The sequence below is a fragment of the Blastocystis hominis genome (assembly GCF_000151665.1).
Source record: "Blastocystis hominis, Singapore isolate B (sub-type 7) whole genome shotgun sequence assembly, scaffold_13".
NCBI lineage: Eukaryota > Bigyra > Opalinata > Blastocystidae > Blastocystis > Blastocystis hominis.
The window spans coordinates 275,633-296,950 of record NW_013171820.1 but is presented as its reverse complement, the minus strand read 5'-3'; the positions used below and the strand labels follow the sequence as shown (position 1 = coordinate 296,950).

Sequence of the window (21,318 nt, the reverse complement as noted above, 5' to 3'; positions counted from 1 at the left end):
ATTTTTTCCAGCGCCATCGTCTATATTAATTTTTTTTTAAAAATCGGTAAACAACAATACTAAAATCCAATCTGCTCTCACTCTGTTTATCCTATTTTTAACAAACACTCCAAATGAACATCTCGATATAGTCTCTGTGATACGTATTGACTCCGTCGTCTTCAAGCTGCGGATACGCCATGGTCAGCGCATCTGCTCCATAGATATACAGATTATTGTAGATCTTCCAGTACACCTCGCGCACGCGCCGTGCAGGATGGAAGAGTCCCTGCAGGACGTACATGAGCAGCACGGGCGGTCCCAGCGCGAGCCTGCAGCTCTCGATGGCGGCGAGCACGGCCTTGTTCAAATGTGGCGAGATTTCGAAGATATTCGGGAAAACATAGTTCAGCAAGTGCTGGATTCCGTCTTCACAGCCCTCGCCGTACACGCCGACCGCGAGATGGGAGATCGCGGCGGAGGCTTGCTGGCGGTGGATGAGGTCGCGGTCCATGAGGGCGTCCTCGAGAACGGGGATGCAGGCGTAGATGTAGTTGCTGGCGGTCTCGCCGATGTACTCGAACATGAACGACATGGCCTTCAGCACGCCGTTCTGCACGTTCATCTCGGGGAGACGGTATTCGTTCATGAGGGCGGGGAGGACGGTGAACGGCGAGCAGGACTCGGCGACGATGGCGATGGCGATGGAGGTGCAGAGTCGGTTCTGCCGCTCTTGGACCTTCAGGTTGTTGAGCAACGTGTACATCACGTCCTGCGGACCCAGCGCCTTCGCGATGTATCCGAACGTGTTCACCGCCGTGCGGCGAATGCTCTTCTTCTTCGCGTTGAGCAGGTCCAGCAGGTCGAAGCAGATGCGAGACCATTCTTTCGGAGGCACGAACTCGGGTCCGCGATCCGCGATGCGGCCCACCAGGTCCACGCAGTTCTCCTGAACGAGCTCGTTCCGGTTGCGGAGAATGGGCGTGAGGCGAGGCAGCAGATCGCGGATGGGCGGGTTCATGTCCTCCATGCCCATCACGTTCACGATGGATTTGAGGGCGTTGAGAATGGACGCCAGCACGTCCGGGTACTCTTCGCCGAGATATTCGTACAGCGCGAGGCCCAGCTTCTTCAGCTCGCCCTCCTCGCCGCAGGTCTTCAACGACGGCGCGATGCGCGCGATCAGGTCCGCCGACTGCTTTCGGATGGTGGGGCTGCGGTTGGTGATTCGCCACTTGATCGTGGAGGTGATGCCGCTCATGTACGGCTTGGCGCGCACGCCGAGCATCTTCAGCACGGTGCCGTAGCAGTTCACCACCGCGGTGGTGCTCTCGCCGCCCTGCTCCTGGAACGCGAAGAGCAGTCCGTTCATCATCTGCTCCTCCAGCTTGAGGTCCAGGTCCGACACGCCCATCAGCGAGATGACGTTCTTGATCGCGTTGAGCACCGTGCTGCGGAAGACCTCCTCCTTGTCCTTCATCAGCGGCACCAGGCGGCGGATCACTTCCTCCGCGCCCACGCGCTGCGCGATCTCGTTGGTGGTCTCCTCGAGAATGCGCTGCGTCTCGCGCTTCCCGACGGTGCGGCGGATCCACATGTGCTTGAAGAACTCGGGCACGATGGTGTCGCGGATGTACTACACGCTGAGCCGTCCTCGCGGCGCCTACGTCGATCGAAATGCCGTCCGACTGCACGCACTGCTTCACCACGCGCATCACCGTGCGGCGGATGTTCTCGTCGGGCGACGACAGCTCGTGCACCAGGATGTACATCACGTCGTCGATGTACCGGCTCGCGCGCGTCACGTCCATCAGCGGAATGATGTACCCCACCGCGCGCAGATACGCCTCCAGCGCCGCGCCGCGCGCCGTCTTCACGGTCGTCCACAGCGGGTTCAGCACGCAGTCGAACGACTCGATGCCGTACGGGTACGACGCCTCCGCCAGATCCGCGAGCGCGCGCGCCGTGACGATCCGCACGCGCAGCTGCTCGTCGTTGAGCCCGTTCTTGATGCAGTCCACGAGGTGGCCGAGCTGCGGCAGCACGGCGCAGCCCATCAGCTGCGCGATCTGCGCGACGATCCGCACGCCGGTGTGGCGCGCGAGCCAGCTCTTCTTGCTCTTGCAGACGGCGCAGAGGAAGGGGAGGAGCGGCGGGATGCCCAGCGCGGAGGCCACGACGGAGAAGGCGCGCGCGGTGACGGTGCGGACGTTGCTGTCGGCGTTGTCGAGGTCCTTGCGGAGCGTGGAGATCATGAAGGAGAGGCCTGCGGCCTTGGCGAGGTTGCTGATGACTTCGCGGCCCTCGACGCGCGCGAATTTGTCGTCGTCGATGAGCATGGGCTCGACCACGACGAGGATCTTGTGGACGTAGGGCTGCACGAGCGAGTCCAGCTTGAAGAGGATGCGGTTCAGCACTTTGATGAGGAGGTGGCGCTCCTGCGCTTCGAGCTCGGTGCTCATCAGCAAGGGGATGATTCTAGACGTCAGGGGAGCGAAGGACGGCGGACCGGTTGAAGAGCGGGCCCGCGCCGAAGGACACCGCGCCCTCGGTGATTTGCCGCAGCGATCCCTTGCGCTGGAGGGGCGTGCCGTTCTTGATACGCAGCAGGAGAATCATGATCTTGCGGTCGCGCGCCTGCTCTTTGGTCAGCGTGGATTCGTCCACGTCGTGCAGCAGATCGGCGAACTGCTGCTCGTCGTGCGCATACACGGGCACGTCCTGCACCACTACCCATTATTTCTCTCTTTCTCTCTCTCGTCCCTACCCGGCGTGATCATTCCGTACATCTCTCTCGTCGGCGTGTTCTCCAGATTGAACCCCGGCGTGCTCATCGGCGTCGGCGTCGCCATCAGATTATGATTCCGCTGCACCTTCGGCTTCTACCCATCACTCTCTCCTCCCTCTTCCCCACATAGCTCTCCGGCGGAGTCACGATCCGGTACCCTCCGGGCAGAATCGAGTCCAGCTCCTCGTCGCTCAGCGGACGGTTGCGCCACGCCATCTCCTGCTGCCACACCGACTGCCCGATCACCGGCGTCGCCATCCCGCTCCCCGCCAGCGGCGTCGCCGTGCCGCTCCCGAACATCCGGCTCGCAGGCGTCTCGTCCCACCGCGAGCGTTTTCCGCCCGGAACGTCGCCGATCGTCTTCTCCCCCATGTCCCACTTCCCGCGCGCAGGCGTTTCCGCCCACTGCGACGTCCCCGCGGGAGTCTCCGTACCCGTGCCGCGAGAAGGCGTCGGGGCGTCCCACATGGAGGGTTCCTCGGTTTCCACGGTTTCTCGGGTTGGCTTGGCGGTGGGAGAAGCGTCGCGGTCGCGCTTCTGGCTCTAGATGTGATGGGGATGGAGAGCGCGAACGGCGCGGGCTTCGTCGTAGGCGCGCTGCTTCTCGAGAATTTGCTGATAAACCTTGGCTTCCTCGTCGTCCAGCTCCTTCTCCTTCATGATCTCTTTGTAGCCACGACCCGTCCCGTCGCCGCGGAATGGATCGCTGCGCTGCAGGTGAGTGGGATAAAGGGATTCATACCTCTGGACTCATCTTGTATTTACGAAGCTGGCGCTGAGCGTCGTTTTCTCGCTCGCTCAACTTGTATACGCCTTTCAGACTGCCTCCTTCTTGACGCATTTTCTCCACCTCGTTCTGCTGAGCCATCGCTTCTTCCATACGACGTCGATTTACTGTAGCTGGGTGCCTATGCGTCAGAACGCCTCGGCTTGCTCCTTACATTCCGGCATATTCATTTCTGTTCACATCTTCAACCTCATCATCATCCTCTATCACATCGTTATAGTTATCTGCAAACTGAAAAAGTTCGATTCAAAACTCACCTCTGTCATCTTTTCCATAGATATCCTGATCATACTGACCACTGTACTTCTCACCGAACGAAGCCAACTCGCCATTTTCCTTTTTTCGCTCCAATTGGCTTTCACGGATTTGCTCATCAACTGGCATTCAAATAGAGAACACAAAGACCTACGATTGTCCATTATTCGACTATTGACAAATTAGTTTAGAAATTCCAAAAATACTATCAAGTTCGAATAGACTACCAATTATGCAATAGTTGAAGTGCCTACACAAATAAAAATTCTAGAAAGGAATCGATAATCGCGGTTATTTACAGAGTGAAGGGATCAGACCAAAACGGAGAAAAGTGGAACTAAACTTAAATAATAATAATTTTTCGTTGTTGATCGTGCTTGTTGCACAATGTCTAAGCCTGAAGTGAAAAAGGTGATGCAGTATACTCCCTATAAGACATAGGTTCCCTTCCTGCAGAAGCTGGTGGTAGGTGGAATTGCAGGTATTGTCGGTACTTCTATCGTGTATCCCCTGGATATGGTCAAGACTCGTCTCCAGGTAGAACCTTGCAGTGTGTTTGATCGCGTAGAGACAGACCACGGGAGTCCTGAAGTACAAGGGTCCTTGGGATTGCTTCAAGACGATCTGTAAAGAGGAGGGACCGAAGGGTCTCTACAGGTAGAGATTTGTGTTTCTGTATTCCCCTCAGAGGAATCCTCGCTAACTTGATCGGAGTCACTCCCGAGAAGGCTATCAAGTTGGCAGTGAACGATTTTGTGCGCGAAGCCACTGAAGACGAAAATGGCAACGTTGCGTGGTACAACGGTATTCTTGCTGGAGCCAGTGGGTCGTGTTCGCTATGCCTCACATCCAGGTGCGGGTTTCTGCCAGGTAATCGCCACCAACCCCATGGAGATTACCAAGATCCGCATGCAAGTCCAAGCGACGCTCCCTCCTGAGCAGCGTACCGGCCTCCTCGCAGGTACTTCCCTTCTGCGCTTTTCGAGCGTGTAGTGTGCCGTGACCTGGGTCTGCGTGGCATGTACAAGGGCTCCACGATTACGCTTCTTCGTGATGTCCCCTACTCCATGATCTTCTTCCCTCTCAACGCGTCCATCCAAATCGCGCTGAGTGACAAAAACGGCAACATGACGCTTGGCGGTTTGCTGACTGCGGGTATGGTTGCTGGATGCTTCGCCGCGGGCCTGATGACGCCGATGGACGTGATCAAGACGCGCGTGCAGGCCGAGAAGGGCAACAAGGTGGAGGTGAAGTTCTTCGATATGTTCGTGAAGATCTTCAAGACCGAGGGATTGAAGGGACTCTACAAGGGAGCTGTGCCGCGTATGTGTGTGCAGGCTCCGCTGTTCTCGATCGCCTGCACCGCGTTCGAGCTGCAGAAGCGATATCTGACCTATGGAACTTTCTTCTTGAAGGATTAAGCGTTTCAGAATTTCTGGTCTGTTTGTTGGATAGACGTGTGTGCTGATTGATTGCGAGATTGGGAGAGCGATGGAGAAAGAGGACACTGCGCAACGAGAAGTCATTCAGGAACTGAGAGAGATTCGAGTTCTGGTCAATCATCTGTAACGCAATCTAGGGGGAGAGTTGTTATGGATAGGAAAGAGGATGTAGAAAAGCTTGTAAAGCGAACAAGTCTAGATGGCGAGTTTGGACGACAATTAGCTGTAATCACTCACTCACAATATTCGATAATACCTAGGATATGAAGAAGACGGCAAGGACGTGGGAAAAGATTCTAGCTCGTTTTGGCTGCGACGCCAAATTTCGTGTTTGTAACAAACAGAACTATTCCCGTTTCTCGTGGAAGTTATCCAGAAGCATTTGATGGCACAGGTCGGAAATGATCTTGTTCATGTTCTCGCCCTCTATAGGCAGAAACCAATTAAAACAGAAGGGCTCTCCCATTGTCTCTTTCCACGACTCATAAAACGTGTGAGTGTTTTCCAACCCATCAATCCGCGCCTGCGACTCCTCGATGAACGTATAATCATACCAAATGTTTTTGATTTGATCCCATAAGAGTATGACGCAGAACACTGCGAACAACGAGGAGAACAGGCCCTGAATGAAAACGATCACTTGAGGGAAATATTCGTCCTCGAAAATAGGGAACTGCAGATGGCTGATCTGCAGGAAGCGGTGGAGGCGCTTCCATCGGACCAGCTGAGGGAATAAGTAGTGGAATGGGATCCAGTGGACGTAGCGACGGTACTTGTTGATGTAGAAGATGAAGTAGTTTACGGTCATTATTAACGCGAGGGCTTCACCCAGGATCACATAAAGGAGGAAAAGCATAAAAGATTTTTGATTGCGCGCACCGACACAACTACTGATCCAACTAGAAGGCTAGTTTGAAGAGTGAGAGTCTACGGGCAGTGATGGTCCATCTTGAGAATGCAACGTTGACAGCGGCGACAGTGATGCGCTCGATAGGGCTTAATGGTTTTACATTTCCTAACCTTCACGAAAGCATCAAAAAAGTACGAGCAGTGTCTATACATCGGACTGTCTTTATCATTCTCCTCGATCCTTTTCAACTAGACTCGACTAAAAAAAGTGCAATCTACAAGCTCGGTGTCTACGACGCCAGGATCGGCAAAGGCGGATCGGAGATACGACCAGATAATTAAGAATAGTAAAATGTAATAAACGACAAGAATTACGGCAGACAACCATGAAACACCAAAAATAGGCAAGACCATCTCAAAGGTCATGCAATAGGTTACAAACAAGATCTGTGCCCACGCCTACATGTCATCCCTTCGTACAAACAATACGATCGGTACTGCTAGATAGGCAACGGGATCGCGGTAGGAGCACCAGCAATTCCCACAACAAAACATAGTGCAGTAAAGAATAAACTTTAAACATAGTATCTATTACGTCATATGATGATTCAAGTTCGAAGAACAGATTCAGCGAGTTTTACGATCTTTTTGGATACCGTTTAATTCTCTGAAATGGAATTGAGTGGCGAGAATCATGGGGGGAAGAGACTGGTATCCCTATCTGACAGCGATTCCGATGAATCGGCCGATATTCCAATTATAGCGAATACCGAAAGTACGGATCATCCGAATCCAGTCCCGCTATGTTCTATACAAAAGCAAGCGGAGGAAGATTCAAAACCAAGCACAGAGAGTGTTGATATTAAAATGGGAGATGATTCCAATGGAAAGGAAGAAATAAACAGTGAAACTGTAAAGTTTGTGTTCATTTGCTGCTTTCAGTGTAGAGAGAGTTTGGAGAATCCTCAACTATCTATAGATGCTATCAGTGCTAGAACGCAGGAGCTCATGCGTTCCGTGGGTGTAATTCGTTTGTTTTGTTGTTTTCCATAGACTGCACTTCAAAACACTTCTGTATTGAGTTCTGTGGCTCCGAAGCAAGATAAGTCCAGATCTCTCAAATCCAAGTTGATGCAAAAACTCCAAAAGAAGCGAGAAAGTCGGGGTTCGACTATCAAAACGATGACGGTCGATGAGATATACGACCAAAACGAACGAGTCAAGCCTTTAATCGACCAACTGGAGCAGAAGGAAGATATTCGTCAGAATGAAACACTAGATGAGAATGAAAATGAAAATAGAAATAAAAATGAAAATGAAAATAATCACAATAAGGATACAAACAAACACACCAAACTAGACTCACACTCTCCCACTTCCAAGTCCCTTCCCTCGCAAACCGCCGCCGAATTCTTAAAGAACGAGGGCAGCGCGCGCATATTCACAGTTCCACAGCTGACAGCAACGCACGGCGATGCCTCCGACGATGTTTTTCTTTGTTTCTTTTAAAAACGTGAAGGAAATCCAAGTGATCGAAGGGGGTGACGAAGCGTTATCCTCGCTCAATACGTTCAAATCAACGATTCCGGACATTCGATATCAGCCCTATGTGATCGATATCGAAGCTGCGGAACGGTCGTTCACGCGCGATAACGCAGTGAAACACGCGCTGCGAACGAAGCTCGAGCGTTCAGCGAGCAGCATGCGGAGAGAAGATCGCCAAGCGAGGAATTGGATGGAATTGAAAGCGCAGATTGAAGCGACGAAGGAGGGTAGGAGAAAAGCGGAGCGATGAGAGATAGCGAAGAAGGAGAAAGAGCTGAATGAGCGATTTGAAGCGATGTGCAAACAGAAGGAGGAAGAGGAAGAGAAGGAAATCGAGTTTGATGAGGAAGAAATGATCGTGGAAAAGGAGAAACCGGAGGAGAATCACGGGTTGCATGCGCTTTCTGAATCAGAAGAAGAAGAAGAGAAAGGAGAAGAGAAAGGACAAGGAGAAGAGAAAGGAGAGGGAGAAGAAGAGAAAACGAGTAAAGTGGAAACAGAGAAAAAGGGAACTGAAGGAGGCGAAAAGCAAGAATCGACACCTGGTTCCGCTTTGAAAATGACAAATCCCCGCGGCTATTCTTCCCAATTGAAGGAAGAAACGAACCATACCTCCAAAGACGGAGCCAGTTTGCTCACTCTCTTCTCTCGAGCCAAAGCGAGGCCTCATTCGACGCCTTCCGCTTCTCATGATTCATCCAATCCATCCAATCCATCAAACTCATCGAACTCATTGAATCCTTTGAACTCATTGAACTCATTGAACTCATTGAATCCTTTGAACTCATTGAACTCATTGAATCCTTTGAACTCATCTCATCCCTCTGATCCCCAGGCGGATGCAGAGCCTTCTTCGGACGCTTCGTCTCCGTCGCTCGACGAGAACGACTACAACGAAGGCGAGCAGCCCACTGCGGAGGACTACGCGCGCTACCGCGCGATGATGAAAGATTCGAGTGGGTTCGCAGTGGCGGAATGAATGGCAGAGGCCGAAAAGAACGATCTATTCGACAGCGAAGCCGAAGAGTCCGGCAGCGAGCTGGAAGACGGAGATTCGGTGCATTCGGACACAGAATTCGTGGTTCCCGAAGGAATCGACATCACCGAAAAGCCTCGTATAGCCTCATAGACGGATTCGAGCGTAGTCACCGAGCGAGAACAGCTCGACGTGATCCACCTGCACAACCAAATCAAAGAGCAGACGGACGAGCAGCAAGTAGAATACGTCCGCAAAGGCGTTCGCGAGGGCGCTCGCTACATGCATCGTTCGATTGGCGCACACTCACTCAACCGCAGGACAAATGCAGCGAAACCAAGTCCCCTACGACGCCTTCGCAGACGACGACGATTACCACGCCCACAAAAAAACGCTCGTTGCCGCGCTCAGCGAGGGCGAAGACAGCGACGAAGCCAACGAAGAGGAGGAATACCTCAAGCAGATCCGCAAGGAGCGGTTTCTCCGCGAAGTTCTCGGTGAAACGCCCCATAAAACCGCCCCGTCCGACGAATCTTCGATCGAATCGGACAGCGAAACGCCCGAGAAGGAGGACGCGAACGGGTTTTCGAAGGAGGAAAAGAAGGAAATGGAGGAATTCGTGCAGCGCGTGGAGCGGGAGCGCCGGTCGCAGCGCGGGCTGGCGTCGCGGAATTCATTTCGAGGTTCGAATGGTTGCTGAGCTGCATCGTAGACGTCGTTTCCTTCGATAATCCCGCGCTTTCTTCGTTCTTTCAATCATCATCCATGCTGTCCACTTCTTCGTCGGCTTCTTCTTCTTCGTTGTCCCAGTCGGCCTCGCTGCCCGTCACGAAACTCGCGCGGAGCAACTCCGGATCGAATTATTCGCGGAATGTAGGCGTTCGATTCGAATTCGATGGAAGATCGCGAAAACGCCCAGCGTGCTGTCCAATGCGGCGATTTCGTCGCTGTCGCGGAGCAATTCGCGGTCGACCTCAACGAAAGTGGTAATCGTGGAAACGTGGAATTATGGAAGCAGGCGAAAACCTCCTTCTTGTTTACATCGTCGAGTTCGGCAGGAGGGAGCACGAAACGTGGAGAGGGGACGCAGGGATCGACGACGTTTACAAGTAAATGAGAAAATGAGAAAATGATATATAGAATCTTCTTTATTGAAGAGATCATCGACTTTGCGAGTAGATTCGTCTGGTGAAAGCAGTGCGAAGCAGAATCGTGTGGAGTAGAATGGATTGAGTTTTTTCGTTCAGAGAAATCTGTTTTGTTTGTTGATATGAAAGACGGGAATCGCGGGAATTTCCGTTTTGTAGGGGATTATTCGAGTCCGCTTTTTCGAGCAGATTCTTTTACTAGAATGATTTTTAATATCTTTAGAATACTAGGGGACCTTTGTCACCTACTCAGCTTTATTGTCCTCATTGTTAAAATCAAACAAACGAAGTCATGCTATGGTGAGCGAAAACGATTCGCCAATCATATGTAGGAATATCGTTCAAAACGCAGGGACTTTATTTCATTGTTTTCTTCTGCAGATACCTGGATCTCTACAAAGTCCTTCTCAATCCTTCCCGGCTGTCAAGCGGTCTGGTTCTCTACAACAGTATCATGAAGGTTCTGTACTTGTCCATGACGCTGTACATTTGTAACTTAATGATGCGCGTGAGTCCCTATCGAACGACATACGACAGGAACGGAGATTCATACAAGGTCGTAAACTGGGCTATCATCCCTGCTGCGGTTCTGGCATTGATTTTCCGTCGACACACCGGAAATTTCATTCTTGACGTAGATAATGTAAGATTCGCTGTATCGTAGTATGCATGGACGTTCTCCATCTATTTGGAGGCGGTTTGTATCATGCCGCAGATCATCATGCTCCAGCGCTACAAGGAGATTGAGAATCTGACATCTAACTACGTGGTGCTTCTCGGTCTGTATCGTTTCTTTTATATTCTGAATTGGATCAACCGGTATGGCGTGGAGCTTGCGTGTGAGTGATTAGCTACACAACGGAGGGTCGCGCGTTCAACTGGATCGTTTGGATTTCGGGAATTGTCCAGACCATTCTCTACTGCGACTTCTTCTATTACTACGCGATTAGCAAGTGGTTCGGAAAGAAAATGAGTCTTCCTACATAACCTCGTGTGCTTTGTTTCTTGTTCGATTGTTTGTTGGATCCATTTTGAATTAAGAGAGTTGGAGGGCAAGAACGGCAAGAATGTGGATTTCGGTAAACCCTTCGTTTTGACTTGCATGATTCATTTTTAAACACTTCATAATGATTTTTGAATGTAGGATCGATGCGTTTACACAGATTTGCTTTGAAAATCCAAAAATATCGAATGGGCAAATGAAAGAACAGGTGTAATACAATTATTCTCAAGATGTGGAACTATATAATTCGAGAATCGGATACCGTGGAAGAAAAGAAGCAATATACGTCTTTTCCGGAGCCAACTGGTAAATCAGACGTTTCCGGATTATTAGCGTTTGAAGATGTTGAAACGAAAAGTAGTGATGAGATGGATGAGCTTAGATATAGCAGGAAATAATTCTTTGCTCGATGCTGATGTTTCCTCCTCTTTGCGTAGTTATGTGTAGAAACAATTGAGCAGCTTTTTGTGGATGCCAGACGAAGTCTGTTTGTCGTGTTATGGCTGTCAACAAAAATTTACGGTGATTCGACGTCGTCACCATTGCCGTATTTGTGGACAAGTATTTTGCAGCGATTGCTGCCACTTACAGGATGTTCTGATGAAATTGGGGAGTGAGCGTTAGGGTTTTCTCTATGGATTTGCCGGTAGCATCCGTATCTGCGATTATTGTGCATCCTTGATGAAGGTAGATTCATTTCCAACCATTCACTCGTAGAGCCAGTTGAGTGATCATTCCGACATGTATTCCTTCCCATTTTTCTATCTGATTTCCAGCTCTCCGCGTTACGGTAACTCCGAAGACATGCACCATCCCCGCTACCGTACCACAGCTCCCGAGCACGACTCCCATTACTCCATGGACATCAACTTGGATCTCAACGACCAAAACGACGATTCGATGCACATTTTACCCGAGTCCATCGCAGACGACAATCTCCTCTTCAACCCTCTTCTTCCTTCGTAGCCCTCCTCTCTTCTCCTCCTTCTAACCAGCGTAGAGGCTGCTTTTTGCAGGACGGAATCATCAAAGTCTGCGCGGTGATTCGTCCCGACATGCGTTCCGCGCCCATCCAAGAAGAGCAAAAGCTTTTTCTCTGCCAAGGCCTGCTGAACCGCGGCTGTATTTCTTTATTTCTTCGGCAGCTCATAGCTAGATCGCTACGTTGCGATGATGGCCAAGCAAATCGTCGAAGAATCAGAAGTGTTCTCGCCCCACGAGCAGGAATGGACGCAGATTTTGCTTCGATTGTCGCGCGTCGTCGCCGACAATTTGACCGAAGACAGCGAAGAAGGGTTCCACCTTTTCTCCCCCTCCATGCTGCCGACGTTCCAAACCGACTCGCCGGTTTCTGGCTCGAAATTGGAGTTGCTGCACATGGACAGCAATTCGTTTCGGACGGAGCGCGATGTTTCCCCGTTTTCGAATGCGGATTTGATGCTCTCGCCGTCGTCAGAAGTGGGGATGGAGCGATGGGGCGGGTCGATCTCCTCGCTGAAAGACGTGATGAATGTGGTGTGCATCGAGGGCGGAGCGCCGGAGCAATCGATGTTCGTGGACGGGTATATGATGAAGAAGAATTTGGCGCATAAGCAGATGAAGCGGAGGATTGTGATGCCTCGGATTCTGCTGATCGCGTGTCCGATCGAGTATTATAAACTGAAGAACCAATACGCCTCGTTAGAGACTTTGTTAACGCAGGAACAAGAGTAGAGGGAGTGGAGAAGGGAATGAAAACTAGTCATATTCAAATCATTGTGAAGAAAATCATGGCGTTGGAACCGAATTTGATTCTGGTTGGGAATAATGTTTCGAAGCACGCGCTGGATTTGTTCCTTCGCGTTTGGTTGTGGAGTGGGAGTGAAGTGAAGCTCGATGTCTCGGTCGCGGTGAACTGCGACGCGGAGATGATGAAGCAGATTTCGCGAATGACGGGAGCGAAGATTGTTAAACATTTGGATGACGTGGCTCGTACGAGCTTGTTTGTTTCGGCTGATCGCCTAGTTCTCGATCCGAGCGATGTGATTGGAAGCTGCGGGCTGTTCATCGCACGGGATTTCCGCACACTTATTCACAGACGCAGACGAACGAGTCTGGTCGAAGTAATCGCGAATTGTGGGCGGCATGGCGTAGGCACACGCGCGAAAACATCAGCGATCGGTGGTGACTTATCTGTGTTTTGAGTGTTGCAATGAAACAAAGGGATGTGGAGGTGTTGTGGATGTGTGAGTCGTAGGCTCTGTGTGTCTGCGAGGCGAAAACCAAAACACGTTAGAGAGAGCGGATGCGATTCTGCGCTACTTGACACAGCAACGCCTTTCGCTAGAGCGAGAGATTAAATTCTATAGCAACATGGGTCTCACGTCGACGAGCATTACATTGCAAAAAGAGCCTTCGTTGTTCAATAAGAAGCCGCGTTTGCTGGCGTTTTCGCCGAATATTATCTTTGGGAGGTGAGCCAAACGATGCGGAATGAGCAGTAGTCCGCACTTTATAAAGACGAATAATCACGATGAGTATTCTCGAATCGCCAAAATGGACGCCACCCAAATGAATCGATTCATTTACAGCTATGTTCGATTATACAACGGAAGACAAGTATCTTGATTTTGATTTGGCTCACGACTTCGCAGTGTTTCCATCCCGAAATCAAGCAAATCAACTTCTACAGCGAGAATGATCGCTACTTCGGCCACTTCCTTCGCGATACTTGCTACAACTCGCGCAGCATTTGCATGAAGTTCGCTCCCTTCTCTCCTATCTCTCTCTCTAGTCCCAAATGCCAAAAGCCGCTCTACCAGCACCAAATCATCATTCTACACAACGGATTTCAACTGACCATTTCCTCTTCGATCGTCGGAAACGCGCGGCACCAAAGCGATGTGATTCGCACTTGGAGGTTTGGCTTTCTTTCCCTCGCAATCACCCATCCAGTCGGTGCAAATGTGGCCAAGAAACGCTCCCTGAAGTGGTCAGCAACGAAGTGCTTTTCTTGTCTGTCGGAGTCGTTCTGCAGCTGATTTTCTACGATACGGATAGCAAAGGTCCGTGTGGACACAGCCTATTCCACGATCGAGTCGCGTTGAATGCGCCGGTTTCATTGAATAGACGATGTTGTTCTTGCAAGGAAACATTCTTACCACCATGATATTAGAGAAAATGCCTTGTTATAGCATAACAGGATCGCCAGTGCTTTTCTTAAAGGACGAGAAACTCCCTTCGTTGATCCAGGAGCAGCTCTCTTCGTTTTTGCAGATGCAAGGGAAGGTCTTTTCGTCGTTCATCGAGCGAATCTCGCAGTACATTGTTTGTTTTGATGGCCGTGTTCAGTGTAGCAAGAGGAAGAAGACGGCTCTGCGCGTCTGCTAGCGCTGAAGGGGCTGCTGAACCACATCAGCGAAGGCGCGCGCGCTCTGAACAATGAGTTTTTGTTGAACAAACAATCGATCGTAGTGTGAAATCGATCCAACGAAACGATTACCAATCCCTTTACATCATTTATCGATTGCATCAGCTGTTGTACATGTGGAGCAAAGTAGACAGACACGCATGGATGGAATGATTCTTCATAGCGTTGGATCGCTTCTCTCAAAAATATCATCGCACTCAATGAAAACTCGGCGTCCGAAGACTTCGATTCGGCACTCAACGCGTCTCCCAAATCCGAAATCGAAAACGAAGAGCGCAGTAGCGCGTCGCCAGTCACTCCGAAAACACTCACATCGATTATGAGTGCTGCGAGTTCTGCTTCCGTCCCTGAAGTGGTAGAGAGAAATGCTGACAGGATGACTGACTCAAAGGTTTCACTTCCTTCCGAGCTTTTTTCAGGGAATCCGCAGCTTCCAGCGGACGAAAATAACCACTTTATTCCCGTTTCCTTGCAGAGACCCACGACGATCTTCGCGTATTCGATGCTGACACGTTGCTACACCACCGAATTCGAATCGATGAAGAAGCTCGTGAAGGAGGGAGGGATCGAAGGCTGCTGTCTCAAGGAGAAAGAACTCCTCGATCCCAACGACAACATGGTCAAAGTGGTCCTCGAAGTGGAAGAAAACGGGCTTCCTTGCAAGGTCTGCTGCAAGATTTTCTTCGCCACGCAGTTTGCCGCGATTCGCGAAGCTCGCGATGCGTTCAGCTATCTCCTCTCGCTGAGCATTTGCCAACCGCAAGACACGCATGGCGGCAAAAGCGGTGGGTGCTTCGCTGCGGACTGAGGGCTAGGCGCCGTGTTTTACATCACGGGCGATTCTCGGTATCTCGTAAAGGAAATCAGTTCTCGAGAGTTCGAAATGTTCGTGACGAACGCTCACTCCTATTTCCAGTAGCGATTGCAATGGAGAGAAAAACGCGTAGATACATGGCGAAGTGTCTCTTCCACGGCCTCACCTCGCTGCTGTGCAAAGTATTCGGGATTTACCAGACGACGGTGATCGACTCGAGCAATCGCAAGACGGTGTCGCATTATGTGGTAGAAGTGGAGAGCGAGATTGTTGCTAGGTGATGGAGAATTTGTTCTACAACCAGAAGATCGTGGATAAATTCGACCTGAAGGGAAGCAGTCGGAATCGCTATGCGAACGAGGGCTGTGGGTGTTTGCGCGGTTTGTGATTTGTAGCGGAGGAAAACACGCTGCTGGATGTGAATTTCATGGAGAGACGGAAGGGAATTCCGCTGCCCTTGCATGTAATTGAACGGAACGGAGAGGATTGGATGTAGGAATCGTCGAAAAAACTGTTGAATATTGGAATTCTGAACGACACGCTGTTCTTATATCTGATAAAAGTGGTGGACTATTCGTTGTTGGTGGGGATCAATGAAGAGACGGTAGGGTGAGCGAGAGAGAAGAAGCGATGTGTAGCATGAATTGGTGGTCGGAATCATTGATTACTTCCGTTGTTACGATGTTCTGAAGAAGATCGGTGAGACTGAGGGCGGGGAGTGATGTAAAGAGAACGGAGTGAAGTCGGTGGGGATGATTATCGGAGAGAAGGCGCCTACCATTGTGCCTCCTGAGGATTATAAGAAACGATTCCGCATTAGCATGGATAGCTATTTTGTGACCGTGCCGATTGGATTTGTGGGTGATTTGTAGATGCCAGACCAGTATTTCCAGTTAAAACACTAAAATAGACGTGAGTTGTTTGTTCACATAATTATCCTATGTCAATCGAAAATTTGCCATTTCCGAGAAATTTAAATTCTTTAAGAGCTTGTAAGCTTTGCAAGTTGATAAAGAATCGGAATGATGTAAAACTTTCGAAGTCTCGTTGCTAATTGAATAGTTTCTGCAGTACGGATGTGACAATTGTGAAGATGTGCTCCACATGGCAGGGAGTGAGGAACTTGTAAATAGTCTAACGTCTTCCTATTTTGACGGGTAATAAGTGCTATCGGTGCTGTGGTGATGAATAGAATGGTCAGTATTTTAGATAAGAAACATAGCTGGGTAGCAAACTGGCTACAAAAAAGTGAGCAGTATTGTGTATGTCTTCCTTAATAGAGACGGTGGTTCGCGGGATGTATGCTATAAAGGTGACAGGAAAGCTACCAGCCGATGTTCGGGAAGAATTGGAGAGCCGGCATATTGTAGTTCCGGATAACTCTGACTAAGTCTTGCAAATTTTCCATATGTTTGTTTTTTCAAGCTATTGTTTATGCATTATAGTTTATATGGTCTGTAGCACAAAAATAGCTTCATACAAGCCTGGTTTTCGATTACTGATCCGATGAAACTCCCACCCCACCACTAGAATAGAGTTTACTTATTCTAGTCCATCGATTTGTAACGTGGACTATCTAAAAAGAAAAGAAGGTAATAATAGTGATAGCAGCCTATTATTTCCTTGATTTAGTTTTCGTTTCAATCCGAATAAGTGATCTACAATTTCAAAAAAATAGACAGGTAGCAATAGCTTATTATTACTATGAATCGTCGTAAGTTCCATCTGCATTGTGATACTAATATTAAGAAAATCGTGGTAAGGGAAAGCGTAAGCAAGGCAAGAAGAATCGAGCAAATCGTTCAGATAATCCATTTGCTCCCTTCATTCAAGATCCTCTACGTCCAACAGTGTAAGTATTTACTCGTTTGTATCTATATAAGTCCATCGTTGTCGCAGTCTCCGAGACCTCTATCGCCTACTGCTGAAAAGGAAAAACCGCAATCCCCCTCAGTTGTTCAAGACATGTTTGCTTCAATGACTCCAGAGCCGCAAACATCCTCACCTGCAGAGGATTTATTTGCTTCAATGACTCCGGAGCCGCAAACATCCTCACCTGCGGAGGATCTATTTGCTTCGATGACTCCGAAACCGCAAACATCTTCGAGCCATCTTTTAGGGAAGGTGGATAATTTTGAGACTAAGAAGGAAGAAAACGAGCTGAATGATCCATTTGCTGAAAAGAAAGAGGGTGAATTGAACGATCCATTTGCCGAACAAAATGAAAATGAATTGAATGATCCATTTGCTGAAAAGAAAGAGGGTGAATTGAACGATCCATTTGCCGAACAAAATGAAAATGAATTGAATGATCCATTTGCTGAAAAGAAAGAGGGTGAATTGAATGATCCGTTTGCTGAGAACAAACAAAATGAAAATGAATTGAACGATCCGTTTGCTGAAAATAAAGAGGGTGAGTTGAATGATCCATTTGCTGAAACTAAAGAGGGTGAGTTGAATGATCCATTTGCTGAAACTAAAAAGGAAGAAAAGAAAGAGGATGAATTGAATGATCCATTTGTTGAGATTAAGAAAGAAGAAAATGAACTGAATGACCCATTTGCTGAAACTAAAAAGGAAGAAAATGAATTGAATGATCCATTTGCTGAAAATAAAGAGAAAGTGAATGAGCTTAGTGAGCTGAATGACCCATTTGCTGAGAAAGAAGAAAAGAAAGATGATGAATTGAACATTTTATTTGCTTCAATGACTCCAGAGCCGCAAACATCTTCGAGCCATCTTTTAGGGAAGGTGGATAATGTTGAGACCAATAACAGTAATGAGAATGAACTAAACGATCCATTTGCTGAGAAAGAAAAGAAAGATGATGAACTAACAGAATTGAATGATCCATTTGCTGAAACTAAAAAGGAAGAAAAGAAAGATGATGCGTTGAATGATCCATTTGCTGAGAACAAACAAAATGAAAATGAATTGAATGATCCATTTGCTGAGAAAGAAGAAAAGAAAGATGATGAGTTGAATGACCCATTTGCTGAGACTAAAAAGGAAGAAAATGAACTGAATGATCCATTTGCTGAGACTAAAAAGGAAGAAAATGAATTGAACGATCCGTTTGCTGAGAACAAACAAAATGAAAATGAACTGAATGATCCATTTGCTGAGACTAAGAAAGAAGAAGAGAAGGGTCGCGAAAACGATATTTCTGTTTCTGTATCGCAATTACAAGAGGGAAGAAACCGAAACGCAATGTCCAGTCGATCATTCACTCAGTCAGCATCCCTATCTTCAAGCCAGCAATCAATTGGCAGTAATTCACGTCCTTTTATGAATTCCTTCCCGGGCAGTTCAACTTCCAGTCAGCCGCAGAGTGTTTCCCATTCAGAGCCAGTCCAACCCTCCCGTTCGTTTTTGCAATTCACTCCGCAGCCCCGATTCGAGGACGCTTCTCTCAGTCGATCGTCCTCCATAAACACGCAAGAAGACCAGCTTCGAGCATCGCTATCACGCCAAGAAGCTGTCGATTCCTTGTTTTCGAACAGCAATGCGTCCAAACGAATGAATCAAATTCACAAACAGCCACGGCGAGCGATGTCCCAGCAAGAATCACTGGCTTCTTTGCGAGCCCAGAAAGATAAACTCAACCCATTTGCTTTCGTGTCTTCGCAATCTCCTTCTTCCTCCCAGTCCTCTCTTTATTCTTCGAATTGCAACTCATCGCGTTCTGTTCTCAAATCAGAGCAGCCAATCGAAGACTTGTTCAAAGGCTTAGCACCCACAAACATGAATGATCTTTTCTCTTCCTTGAATACACTCACTCACAAGAACTTTATGAATGAATCAAAGCAGCAAAACCCATCAGAACAATCCTCAAACAAACCCGTAATGATTCCAGAATCGAGTCAAGACAATCCGTTTAAGACGTCCTTCGATGAACTCGATAATCCATTCGGAGGGACTGGAAAACGCCCAACTTCCGAACGCGGATCGAATTTGTCGTCTGTGGAGGACGATGTGGTGAGTGAAATTGTTCCTTCGGATCTCGACGATACGATCGTAGCAGTGGATCAACTCGACGGAGACAGCGAAAAGCAGCAGCCTTCGCAATCGTCCGATTCAAACGCCTTGGCGTCTCCTTCAGAAAAAGCCAAAGACGCGAAGAATCCAAAGCGTCGCTCGCTGTTTTCGTTCTTCCGCCGCAATTCGATTATCGAAATGAAAAATCCAGAGGACACGCTTCAAGTCGCCGAGCGAATTGGAGTCCAACTTCCCGAAATAGAGAAACCAGAACCTTCTAAAGAACCTTCTAAAGAACCTTCTAAAGAACCTTCTAAAGAACCTTCTAAAGAACCTTCTCCTAAAGAATCATCTCCTAAAGAATCATCTCCTAAAGAGGCAGCGAGACCTCCAGTGAAGGCAGTTGATATAGCGGAGTTTTTTGATAACGACGACGAGTTCGTGGTGGGCGAAGACGGTCAGCGACTGCGCGTTTTGTTTGATAACATGCTGCCGATGGTGGGAAACAATCCGATTATTCCCGAGCCAGAAGAGATGATGGAGCAGGTCAGTTGCAAGGCGGAGGCGCTGCTGACGATGCTGGCGTCGATGAATTTGGGATGGCGAAAAGGAGCGAAGAAGAAGTCGTTGGAGAAGCGAATTCACGATGTCGTGAAAGAAAAACACTCGGGTGATATCGAGAAGGACATTCGAGTGTGTCAAAAGTAAGAATAGAATGAAGGAATGAATGAAATAGAGCGATTTTGAAGGCACAGAAGATCGAAGCAATGAAGAGAGAAGCGGGCGAAGTGATTGAGAAGGATATCATGAAGCTCAATCAGCAGATTGCGACGTATAGCGAGCAAATCGAAACCCGATTGCGTGACTACGTTGAAGAGAAAAACCGACTCTCGGAGGATGTGAATAAGGAGATTGAAGAGTATGAAGCGTTGTACAGAGAGCTGGAAGCGATGTGCAGAGAAGTGAACATTCCAATCGAAGAAATTCTCACAGAGAATGCGGAGGAATACTGAGATTTGAATCTTTGAGTGTGTGTTTGAGAGTGTTTGTTTCAAACAATCCATTCTCATTGTAATTCGCTTAGAATCAATCGCGCTACGGAACGACACATGTCATCTGGATCGTTTAAGAGAACAGACGACAGCCATTCAACCACCGAATTCCGATCCAAGATCAGAAGAGAGTTCGACTCAATGAAATACTTCGAGATGGAAAAGAAAAACTGGAGAACGCTTCGACGAACCACAATCGACGAATGATAGCGATATCGCAGCACCAGCGTGCGAAGATCCGTCGATTCCTCGTCAAACACAGCAGCAAGAACGGGGAGAGAAAACACCAAGGAAAGCGTTATGAAATGATACGACACAGTGCTTTCATCACGCGGGGGAAAGCGAATTACCCATGAAACAAGCGTTCGAATCACGAACTGGCTATTCTCTGTGAATTGATTGGACTGCTTTGTGGAGTCGATTTGACGTGATTTTTGCTCTTCTTTCTTTTGTTCCTGCAGCTTCTTTCGAAAGAAAGATGGCCGATACTTGGTGTTGGCGACGCGAATATCATCGAACCCATCTTCTTTTGAAATCTGCACGTTCATTTCCTCTTCGAACGAAGGAATTTTCTCTTCGAATTGCATGGATCCCTGCGATAGCTGCAAGCACGCCTGATAAACGCCTTGCAGAATCACAACACATTTCTGAATGCTCAAATTCGACCGTCCATTCTTTCGAATAAAGCGGTACAACTCCTCCATGGACACTCTGCAGTTTCGATAAATCAAGGATTGGAAAGACTCTCTCCACTCGTCCCAAAAGCTCGAATCGCCCACCATTCCATTCATTTCGATCACCATTCGCATGATTTTGGCGGTTTCTTCTTCGCTTAGTTTTTGCTTCGGGTCGCAGCAGAGGCGGTGGAATTCTTTCCAAGCGTGGAGTTCGGTCGCGTGGTTGTCGCTCGAAAGATCGGAGAGCGCCTCGTCGATGAAGAAGTAGGATTTTGTGGAGTGATCCTGGACTTCTGTCAAATCGTAAGGGACAAACGAATCTTCGTCGTCATTCTCGAAGGCATTTTCATCGTCTTCAGGGGTGGGATAAAACATATCTTCAGTGAAAATGTCGATTTGCTCTTCAGGATCGATGTAACGATCGTTCTCTAGTGTGTTCTTTGTGTGATTCGATGCATTGTTTTGGGTTGATTCTATTGGTTCTTTATCCGATTGCTGTTCCGATTTTTGTTCCAATTGCTGTTCCGATTGCTGTTCCACCTTTTGTTCCCCTTTTCCATCCGTTTCTTCGACTTCGCTCGATTCTTCTTTCGAATTTTCTTCCTGTTCTTTTCGA

General features: G+C 48.5%; 10 protein-coding genes; 7 read left to right on the top strand and 3 right to left on the bottom strand.

The window, feature by feature from the left end:
• Positions 1–97: 97 nt before the first annotated feature.
• Positions 98–3,235, bottom strand: GSBLH_T00001732001 (uncharacterized protein; the record flags this gene model as incomplete). The annotated part of the gene is made up of 5 exons (XM_013040182.1): positions 98–1,615; positions 1,647–2,457; positions 2,489–2,708; positions 2,747–2,861; positions 2,894–3,235. 5 exons carry the CDS (start codon positions 3,233–3,235, stop codon positions 98–100), a joined length of 3,006 nt encoding a protein of 1,001 aa, XP_012895636.1.
• A 75-nt stretch (positions 3,236–3,310) lies between these two features.
• Positions 3,311–3,973, bottom strand: GSBLH_T00006320001 (uncharacterized protein; the record flags this gene model as incomplete). Its single annotated transcript, XM_013040181.1, has 5 exons — positions 3,311–3,478; positions 3,510–3,675; positions 3,709–3,778; positions 3,812–3,931; positions 3,964–3,973. The coding sequence occupies 5 exons, from the start codon at positions 3,971–3,973 to the stop codon at positions 3,311–3,313; spliced, it is 534 nt and encodes a 177-aa protein (XP_012895635.1).
• A 208-nt stretch (positions 3,974–4,181) lies between these two features.
• GSBLH_T00001731001 (uncharacterized protein) lies at positions 4,182–5,246 on the top strand. XM_013040180.1 has 6 exons: positions 4,182–4,220; positions 4,251–4,346; positions 4,378–4,466; positions 4,498–4,631; positions 4,663–4,770; positions 4,803–5,246. Exons 1-6 carry the CDS (start codon positions 4,197–4,199, stop codon positions 5,228–5,230), a joined length of 879 nt encoding a protein of 292 aa, XP_012895634.1. The 5' UTR covers positions 4,182–4,196; the 3' UTR covers positions 5,231–5,246.
• Positions 5,247–5,597: 351 nt separating this feature from the next.
• On the bottom strand, positions 5,598–6,526 carry GSBLH_T00001730001 (uncharacterized protein; the record flags this gene model as incomplete). Its single annotated transcript, XM_013040179.1, has 3 exons — positions 5,598–6,150; positions 6,183–6,349; positions 6,380–6,526. 3 exons carry the CDS (start codon positions 6,524–6,526, stop codon positions 5,598–5,600), a joined length of 867 nt encoding a protein of 288 aa, XP_012895633.1.
• A 3,365-nt stretch (positions 6,527–9,891) lies between these two features.
• On the top strand, positions 9,892–10,756 carry GSBLH_T00001729001 (uncharacterized protein; the record flags this gene model as incomplete). Its single annotated transcript, XM_013040178.1, has 4 exons — positions 9,892–10,069; positions 10,102–10,403; positions 10,434–10,588; positions 10,621–10,756. The coding sequence occupies 4 exons, from the start codon at positions 9,892–9,894 to the stop codon at positions 10,754–10,756; spliced, it is 771 nt and encodes a 256-aa protein (XP_012895632.1).
• Positions 10,757–11,243: 487 nt separating this feature from the next.
• GSBLH_T00001728001 (uncharacterized protein) lies at positions 11,244–11,396 on the top strand (the record flags this gene model as incomplete). The annotated part of the gene is made up of 1 exon (XM_013040177.1): positions 11,244–11,396. The coding sequence occupies one exon, from the start codon at positions 11,244–11,246 to the stop codon at positions 11,394–11,396; it is 153 nt and encodes a 50-aa protein (XP_012895631.1).
• A 546-nt stretch (positions 11,397–11,942) lies between these two features.
• On the top strand, positions 11,943–12,485 carry GSBLH_T00001727001 (uncharacterized protein; the record flags this gene model as incomplete). The annotated part of the gene is made up of 1 exon (XM_013040176.1): positions 11,943–12,485. One exon carries the CDS (start codon positions 11,943–11,945, stop codon positions 12,483–12,485), a length of 543 nt encoding a protein of 180 aa, XP_012895630.1.
• Positions 12,486–12,541: 56 nt separating this feature from the next.
• GSBLH_T00007032001 (uncharacterized protein) lies at positions 12,542–13,047 on the top strand (the record flags this gene model as incomplete). Its single annotated transcript, XM_013040175.1, is given in 5 exon segments — positions 12,542–12,613; positions 12,644–12,743; positions 12,777–12,901; positions 12,906–12,995; positions 13,009–13,047. Coding segments are annotated over 5 exon segments (426 nt in total).
• Positions 13,048–14,500: 1,453 nt separating this feature from the next.
• Positions 14,501–15,909, top strand: GSBLH_T00001726001 (uncharacterized protein; the record flags this gene model as incomplete). XM_013040174.1 has 9 exons in its annotated part: positions 14,501–14,966; positions 14,997–15,096; positions 15,129–15,240; positions 15,273–15,366; positions 15,391–15,458; positions 15,492–15,599; positions 15,634–15,694; positions 15,725–15,837; positions 15,868–15,909. 9 exons carry the CDS (start codon positions 14,501–14,503, stop codon positions 15,898–15,900), a joined length of 1,155 nt encoding a protein of 384 aa, XP_012895628.1. The 3' UTR covers positions 15,901–15,909.
• Positions 15,910–18,205: 2,296 nt separating this feature from the next.
• Positions 18,206–19,986, top strand: GSBLH_T00001725001 (uncharacterized protein; the record flags this gene model as incomplete). The annotated part of the gene is made up of 2 exons (XM_013040173.1): positions 18,206–19,677; positions 19,710–19,986. The coding sequence occupies 2 exons, from the start codon at positions 18,206–18,208 to the stop codon at positions 19,984–19,986; spliced, it is 1,749 nt and encodes a 582-aa protein (XP_012895627.1).
• Between the last annotated feature and the right edge of the window lie 1,332 nt (positions 19,987–21,318).